Genomic DNA, 9,242 nt, shown 5'->3' with positions numbered 1-9,242 from the left:
AAACTGTGATAATAATCATGTCGAAAAAGTGGCAATATCAATACCGGAAGTGAAGTGAAAGTCCAACTGGGAAACTCCAACTCCCATTGTCATTGTGACACAGCACTGCACAGCACACAGCAAAATTGCATCGATGCTTCACCCATGCAAGGGGGCAGCCCCCAATGGCACCCCAAGGGAGCAGTGTGGCGGGACGGTGCCATGCTCAGGGTACCTCAGTCATGGAGGAGGATGGGGGTGAGCGCTGGTCAATTATTCCCCCCACCAACCTGGCGGGTCGGAAGTCAAACCATGACTGCCCTCAGGAGTGGGGACAATCCCCCCCCATCCCTGCCTACAAATCACACCCTGCTTGTACAGTAGTCCTAGTATGTGCTGTTACACTATGTCCATCCATGTCTGGGTCATGTCTGGGCCCATTCATAATTCTTGTGATGCACGAAATTTAGCATTTAAGTGAAGTCATGTTTTTTTTTTAATGTTCGCCAAACTCTAATACACATTTGAAATCATCTCTCGGGGCACATAAAATGACTTTGCATCCCACATTTGGTCCCTGGCCTTGAATTTAACACCTGTGTGAACACAGCTAGAAAACAAACACACACACACACACACACACACACACACACACACACACACACACACACACACACACACACACACACACACACACACACACACACACAGAGAGAGAGAGAGAGAGAGAGAGAAATAATGTGCAATGACAATGAAGAAAGGGAGGGGAAAAGCTCTTTCTGGTGTTATGGCAGAAACAATACATTGTACATAATGTAGGGACATTTTTAGAAACAATGTATCGTAATACTTAAAAACTGGTAGTGACGTAAATAGCAATAGCCAATCAGTTTCCACTCTGGGGTCACCGATGGGCGTGGTTAGTCTTACGTTGCTTACACGTTGTGAGAAGGAAGTTTCTTCACAATAGTGATCAGCTAACTTCGCTATCAATTTTGACCTGATCAAAGTGAGCTATGCCCACTTTAAACGGGAAACCCGATGTTATATTTGTAAGTTTTTCTTCATGTATTGCTCACGAGACCTCACGAGGTGGAATTATTACTTTATTCGAGTTGCCTAGGCATATTTCACAGTCATGGCGCCATCGCATGTTTCAACAAGAGCTAGCTGTCCTGCTAGCTGTTAAGCTTTCATTCCATGAATGGCTATCAAACAGATATAGGGATGGAAGGAAGATAATGACACACGGTGGAGTTTAGATAATGCACAATCACGTTTAAGCTACAACACATTACTCTGCTTACAGATTGGTCTTCATCACTGAGAGGCTAGTAGTATTGCTAACGTTGAAGTTCTCACCTGGAATGACGTGAAGTCGGCTAGTTCATTGCTGAGGTGTTTTGGTTTTGAAAGATACTGATGCATGTCTGAGTCTGCAGTGCTGCACAATGTATATTGCTTACTAAATCGTGACTCTCGGACTATCGTTTCTGCCCCATAGGAAGAAGATGATTTGCCTTATGAAGAGGAGATCATCAGGAATCCATATTCTGTCAAGTGTTGGATGCGTTACATAGAATTCAAACAGAATGCCACCAAGTCTGTTCTCAACATGATCTTTGAGAGAGCTCTGAAGGAATTGCCTGGCAGGTAAACAAATCTCTGTTTGTTTACTTTGTATGGGATGTTGTCATCACTGAAACTGCACTGCCGATTCTTTGTCCATCGTTATGGTGTGTGTGTGTGTAGTGTGTGTGTGTGTGTGTGTGTGTGTATTTACATGTCTTGTAGGCCTACATGAAAGTATATGTAGCCTGTGTGATTTTGGTCAGTCTTATATGTATGTTTAGTTTAACTGCACATTAGACTGATTAGAGACTGGTCAAACACAATTTCAAACTTATGTGCTAACTCTGTTACATAGATTTCTGACAATAAAGTACACTTCACTTGACTTGACTTATAATTGTGTGCTTCTCTGACTTGCAGTTATAAGCTTTGGTACAACTACTTGAGAGAGCGAAGGAAGCAAGTGAAAGGGCGATGCGTCACAGACCCAGGGTATGAAGAAGTCAACAACTGCCATGAGAGAGCTCTGGTTTTTATGCACAAGGTAAGGCACGCTCATATCATCTGTGGTGATGTTATTTATGACTGATGTCCAGCAGTGGTGAAATGAGCCCTAACATCTGTTGTTGTAATAACCATCAGTGTAAGTTCCGCCCTAAATGGCCTAAATGACCATCTCTGCAAATGACCCGTTTACACTTTATCATCAACTACACGGTCTACTACAGAGACTACCCAATAATAATTTGTCGTGCTTGCCCGTCTTCCTCCCAGATGCCGAGGATTTGGCTGGATTACTGCCAGTTCCTGGTGTCCCAGAGTAAGATGACCAGGAGCCGGCGCACGTTTGACCGCGCCCTGAGGGCCCTGCCCATCACCCAGCACCCCCGCATCTGGCCCCTCTACCTGCGCTTCGTCAGGAACCTGCCCTTACCTGAGACCGCCATCAGAGTCTACCGACGCTACCTCAAGGTAAGACGTCTGTTGAGTAAAGACGTGCTGTCCCACTGTCTTGCCTTGAGCTGTCATCAGTTTGAGTGTTTACGTTGTATTGTTTAAAACAATAATAAATGGCCTCAACACTGTTGTCATGCTCAACAACAAGGTTGTTGCAAGAATGAAGACAAACTGGACTATTTCTCAGTGACTAGACCCAGGGATGACCGAACCACTTGGCATACTTTTAGAGGTACTTTTAGAGGTGCGTCAAAACGTCAGTCACTTTGTGCACCAAAAAAAAACCCCTCTAAAGTATGCTGAGTGGTCCGGTCATCCCGGGGTGTAGTCACTGAGAAGTAGCCCAGTTTGTCTTCATTCTGCTGTCCTGGACTGTGAGCACCACAAGGGCTGAAGCGCAGACATCTTTTCTCTAAGAACAAGGTTGTTGCACTTGATGGAGGACTGAGTGTCTGAAATATTCTGCCATAGAACAGTGTTGCATACCTGCCGACCATTACGCATTTTGTGTAGCAGATACGGATTTTGACATCAAACTACGGCGCTGTCACTTCAAAATACGGGAAAAACCAATAGCAAAGTGTGTTCATGGGCCCTTATAAATTGCTCTGTAGACTTGCAACCACACAGAGCCGTAGACATGGCTCTGCTTGCAATTGTCTCGCGCTGGCCTTTCCATTGGCCAGCAACGTGTGTGGGGGGGAATATTGACCAATCAGAGCGCTAGTTTGGATGTCCTCTCGAGTCGAGGCATCAGCTGCAGATATAGAAAGTTTGCTTCGAAATCACGCAAGCAGAGAGACTGGTTAATGTACTCCTATAATCTCTGAAACAAGTGTCATCATGTATTATCCATCTTGGTACTGTCGCTGTAGTTTTACAAGTGAGCACTGTCAAAATCACAGTTTCAAAGGTAAAGGACTTTGAGAAAGGTAGCCTGTATGGGAATAGTGACTTGCGTTAAATCCGTAAACTTATGAAAATAACTAAAGGCCGAGGTCTGTCGTAATGATTCACCCAATGTTTCGCCGTATTTGACGGCAATATGTTGTTGCTTGTTTTGATATTGGACCGAAACGAGATAACTTCCGAATGATAAAATGTGTCGATGACCGCGCTATAAATTAGCACATTAGCAGCAAACCAAATTCGGTTTCCCTTTGCGCCGGATCATTTTAACTCGGGAAAATAAAGCGATAGTTCTAACGGTTGTGCTCGGAGTATGTCTACATCCGTAACCTACCATGACACCGTATAGCAATACTGTTCCCCCCTGAGTCATGGCCCATTCTGTGAACAGGTGTAACAGGTCGTGACTCGTGCGTCATACCAAATATGCATCACTCCACGACTACTGTCCGTAATCACGTATGTATGGCAATCTATTAATAAAATCAATTCTCCTATCATCATATGTGCCGAACAGTGAACAATAGCCAACTCACGACGGCATATGAGGGTAGATAGGCCTACTATTATGCAGAGAAGTGGAAAAAAAAGAAGCGATGCCCCTCAAATGTTACCGTGGAAGTTCCAAGAGCATTGGCCATTAGCCCCCGTCCCTCAGTAGAGCCACAACATGACGCATTTTGTACTGAATGAATGCTGAAAGTGTGATTTTGATGTTAGCCCCCAATGTAATAATATTAACCTGTTATTATCCTAGCTTAGATAACACTTGTCTTTATCTTTTTCTCTACTGCTGATGCTTCTTCACAGTAGGTGACAACATCACCATTTATTAATATTGGGGGAGATGATGTAAGAATCATTACAATTCAACTTTTTGTTCATAAAAATCACTGAAATGCCTCGGTATGTTATAATCAAATTATACATTTTCCTACATGTACCTTCTACAGCCAAAAAAATAATCAGCAAGTACTTCAATTTCATACTCAATTCCAGCTCCTCCTTAACACCCCCCAAGTGACCAAATGCTCTGTTTGGCTGGTACATAGGATAACTTAATAGCCACTTAGGCCTACTAGCCAGACTGGTGGTATGTTTGACTAGTAAGATTAACAGCCATATTGGCTGGTGATCAATAAAGTTAATTTAGAGGCCTGAATTCCAGCACACTATATCATAGTCTTTTATTGGAGTTATGGTGTGAAACAAAAAAAACATCTTCCATGAAAGTTTAATAAATTATGGTAGTTCAAAGTACTGTGAAGAGCAAGATAAACTATTTGCCAGATACACAGGATGTTAGGCTAAAATGCATTAAAATGCAGGAAATTGCATCTAAGAAAAGCATTTTTTTCTGGGGGAGGACCCCCCTGCCTGAATGAAGTGTCTCATATCTTCCCTATTGACATTTGGCATCCCTAGGTGTAGGGCAGACTATGCAAAACAAAGTAGCCTCTCAGATGGGCCCGCCGGCGACCCCGTTGCTTTGCCATGCCAAGTTGTTGCGCCGTGAATTGCCGCGCCGCGATAAGTTGCTACTCAAAAAAAAATGTAAAGGTTGGCAGGTATGGTGTTGCAGACATTTGATTATTTCCTTTTAAATTATCTTGTTTGGTCAAGCACCCTCTCTGCTTCATACGTTGTATTGTTGACATGTGTACAAGACGGGTGATTATTAAGATGTTTAGCGTTATTGCCCATTGTAACATTTAATTGGTTTGACTGAAAAAAAAGACCATTTTCCTAATGCTTGATAATAATTTCCAACCACGATGCCCATCTTATGTCCTCCCTTTAGCTGTCTCCAGAGAATGCAGAGGAGTACATCGACTACCTGCGATCAGTGGAACGTCTGGATGAGGCAGCTGTGCGTCTGGCCGCCATTGTGAACGATGAGAACTTTGTATCCAAGGAGGGCAAATCCAACTACCAGGTAAGGACCCTGTTTCTTGGCCAACAACATTTTAGTTTCCATGACTGCATGACATCAGCATTCTGGAACCACTCCATAAGACAACGAAACACTATTCTATCCACATGGAGATGGCCATTCCAAATAACCAAACTGCTTTCAGATATTCTAATGATGACAAATGTAAACCCTAAACTGGTGGCTTTTGCAGCTGTGGCACGAGCTGTGCGACCTGATCTCCCAGAACCCGGACAAGGTGAACTCCCTCAATGTTGGTGCCATCATCCGCGGAGGCCTGACGCGCTTTACAGATCAGCTGGGGAAGCTATGGTGCTCCATGGCTGACTACTACATCCGCAGCGGCCATTTTGAGAAGGTAGGTCCACGTGCCTCGATGGCCTCAATTTAATTCTAAGTAAAGCTTAATTCCGCTTTAAAAATGCCATGTAAACACTTCACAATTCAGAATTTAAATGAAAGTTCAATGTAAACTCGACGGAACTATTTAATTCTGAATGATTAATTCTGAATTAAAAACGTCATGTAAACAAGGCCTATGACTGTTAGCCTGACAAAGAAACAAATTGGGCATCTGAAGAGGAGGGCGTAAAATTAGGTTCTAATGGGATTCTATCTCAGGACATTATAATACATGCCAGAAGAATATTTCTACTTTGAAGACTGAGGTGTTTTTTTCTCAAAGGATGCTTTTGCACACCTCAGTACAAACAAGTGGGTTGGATGTAACCAATGGATGAATGTAGTAAACAAATGTTCCACACACTATCCATTGCTCTCACAATTGTATTGCTCATAACGTTTTGGGCATTCAGACCTTCTTCAGATGAGTTTGACTGAGTAGACTGTAATGTCTCCAGTCCTATTCTGGGCAAACAGTGTCACGGTTTTGTACTATGCGAGGACTTGTTATGTTGTTGTTCGGGCTGGTGGGTGGTGGTCCTTCAATGCCTTGGTTAGTCTAACACAGGCATGGGCAACTGGAGGCCCGGTGGCCACATGCGGCCCGCCTCCTCACTCGATGTGTCCCATAGTTAAAACATAATTAAAGAAATAAAATAAATAATGACCAGATTTTTAAACACTCTACTGAATTAATATATTGTAATGATACCGTAAGCCGATACAGAACGCTTCCATTCCTTCTAAACAATATCGGCAGTCAGTGAGCAACCATCGGCACCTCGAACTCTGCGAGTTGAAGTCCGATCCCTGGTCATGTGGCCCTCTAATGGTGGCGATGAAAAACTGTGGTCCTCCTTATCATGAAAGTTGCCCATCCCTGGTCTAACACCTGCCCTTCCCTTGTCCCATGCAGGCCAGAGACGTGTATGAGGAGGCCATCCAGACGGTGGTGACGGTGAGAGACTTCACCCAGGTGTTCGACAGCTATGCACAGTTTGAGGAGAGCATGATCGCTGCCAAGATGGAGACCAACTCAGAAATGGGGAAAGATGAGGACGGTGCGTATTATTACACAGTGAAACTGACAGTAATCAATCATGTACTTCCCATAATGTTAGACTTTGTATGATGGTTTTGGCAGGCAATGCGTGATGTTTATGCCTGTAGATCGATAATATTTAGATATTTTACATGTTTGTACAACCACAGCTGTTTTTTAATGGGGTTTGTGGAATTAACAGTAAAAGTTTGTAAAATAACACAGCATAGCTATTGAGCACTGCCATATTTTAGGATGGTCTTGTCATCCTCTGACTACCAAATCACTATTCTACATATGAGAGCACACTCTTTGCTGATGGATGCCATGCTCCTCACCCACAGGATTACCGTATACAGGGTCCCCGCGGTGCATTAAAAAGTATTAAAAAGCATTAAATTTAGAACATGTGATTTAAGGCCGTGAAAAGCATTAAATTTAGCTATTTTTTTAGGTGTGGCATTAAATATGGAAAGGCCTGGCATTAAATTTCACCCAGACACAATGTATTAAAATATAGATGCCTGCACAGTCTTCCGTAAAAACATTGTTTCATAACTATAAGGCGGCAACAAGGTTTCGAGACTGTCAGTCATGCCTGGGGTAAACAATGCACTCGATAGTGACAGGCCCGCCGGGGTAGCAGACCCTATCGTTCGGATCCCCCTACTGGATGATGGCGATGGATGGCTGACTTAGTAGGCTAAATCCCATCCACCACAGTGCGTGTGACTGACCGCAGTACAGTTGAAAGTGAAACTTGTTAAATTTCATCAACCAATATGCAGCGTGGAAGCTATATCTGTGGTGCCAGTTTACTCGTCGTAAAATGACTGCATCGTTTTCAAACTTTGTATCTCGTCATCTAGCCTGCTCGTGCTCTATAATGCTCTCTCTCCTAATGTTAGCCATGCCCTCTCGTTTAGGTTTGTGTTTGCTAACGCATATAATTTCATGAATGCATGATGAATGCATTCATACAATATGCTACTTCAAAGTGTCCTCGAGCTTCGTGGTGTATTATTTGATGCTGTCAGATGCTAATGCAATCCGAAGTGAGCACGAGTGTTGTGAAGTTGCAAGCGGTGGAAATGCGTTGTAACATACATCGGGCGAGTAACGGAGTGTTTTCTACGAGGCTAAATGTCGCAATGAGGATATGCGAGGATGTCCAAATCGGTAACCGCGTGGTGTTTGCATCGCTATTCCAGTCGCCGCGTGTCCGCGGTTAGGGAAATGTTTGTGGAATTCATATCAAGTTCCACTGCTGCTGTTTCTTTGCTCCCACTCTGAAGAACGACTTGCTAAACTGAAAGTAGAACGCCTACTACTGTCTAAAGCAGGGGTGCCCAACCAGTCGATCGCGAGCTACCAGTCGATCTCGAAGGGAGTGGCAGTCGATCGCGAGACATGTAGGCCTAATGTGACGGGGAAAATACTGTCTTTCAAAAGTAGGCTATGTAGCAAGCTGCTGGTGTTGTATTAGTTAGATAATTAGTCCCACGGTAACACAGAATGAGGGGAAAGCATTAGGAAGTGACCGTAAGGGTATTGCAGTTGATTCATGTGTGCACACATGTAACATCGGGTGAGTAAGAACATGTGCGCAACGATGCGTTATGACGCGGCGATATGCGAGGATCTTCGGCCAAATCGCATAGTCGCATGCACCATCGCTAACTGCGTTTACATCGCGTGCCGCGTGTAAGGGAAATGTTAGTTGTTGACATGTATGGAATTCACTTCAATTTGTGCTGTTTCTTGCTCCAGTTGAGGACAAAACGATTGGCCAAACTCACAACAGAAAGCTTTGCTGTGCTACTGTCCCAGAGAGCTGAAAAAAACCTTCATAGAAGAAGTCACTCTTAACAGGGGTGTTAACCAATCCAATGAGTTCTCTCATTGCTCTCTCTCTCTCTCTCTCTCTCTCTCTCTCTCTCTCTCTCTCTCTCTCTCTCTCTCTCTCTCTCTCATAGTAAAGTGAACTTAACTAGCCTACTATTTACTCATAACAAATGGTGAATTTCTGAGCCCTTTTAATTTGTACCACTGAAGGCATGATATGCTTCATCATATTTTAGAAATAGGGCCTATGTGCCTACATATGCCTTTTATATACCAAATGTTTTATCATTTTGAAATTGTTTCAGTTGTTTATGACTTGTGTAGGACTGAAATTATATCTGCATACTATCAGTGTTGCATTGCTTTGTAAACATAGGCTATTCAGCAGACTTTAAAAACACACTGAAAAGATACGGCCATAGTAGCCTACTAAAAACATTTTGTTCATAATAATGGTGATTAATAAATAGTGATCTTAAATTTTCATACTGACATCCTTAAATTTGACTTGGTAGATCACGGCAGACCATCAACTTCAAAAGTAGATCTCGGTTAAAAAAAGGTTGGGCACCCCTGGTCTAAAGGATGGAACAGGGGGGAACA

At 43.2% G+C, this 9,242-nt stretch overlaps 1 protein-coding gene across 1 annotated transcript in view; it reads left to right on the top strand.

Annotated features, from left to right (window-relative positions):
* Positions 1-915: 915 nt before the first annotated feature.
* The window catches only part of xab2 (XPA binding protein 2), an 18,145-nt gene continuing 9,818 nt past the window's right edge, over positions 916-9,242 (top strand). The window contains exons 1-7 of the mRNA XM_063187430.1: positions 916-1,031; positions 1,484-1,632; positions 1,972-2,095; positions 2,326-2,523; positions 5,219-5,353; positions 5,544-5,708; positions 6,669-6,813. Coding sequence (XP_063043500.1) covers positions 996-1,031; positions 1,484-1,632; positions 1,972-2,095; positions 2,326-2,523; positions 5,219-5,353; positions 5,544-5,708; positions 6,669-6,813 — 952 coding nt within the window. The 5' untranslated portion in view covers positions 916-995. The remainder of the gene's footprint in view (positions 1,032-1,483; positions 1,633-1,971; positions 2,096-2,325; positions 2,524-5,218; positions 5,354-5,543; positions 5,709-6,668; positions 6,814-9,242) is intronic.

This window comes from Engraulis encrasicolus, chromosome 2 (assembly GCF_034702125.1).
Source record: "Engraulis encrasicolus isolate BLACKSEA-1 chromosome 2, IST_EnEncr_1.0, whole genome shotgun sequence".
NCBI classification, from domain to species: Eukaryota; Metazoa; Chordata; class Actinopteri; order Clupeiformes; family Engraulidae; genus Engraulis; species Engraulis encrasicolus.
Note: the sequence above shows the minus strand (reverse complement) of the source record. Positions and strands in the feature narration are given on the sequence as shown.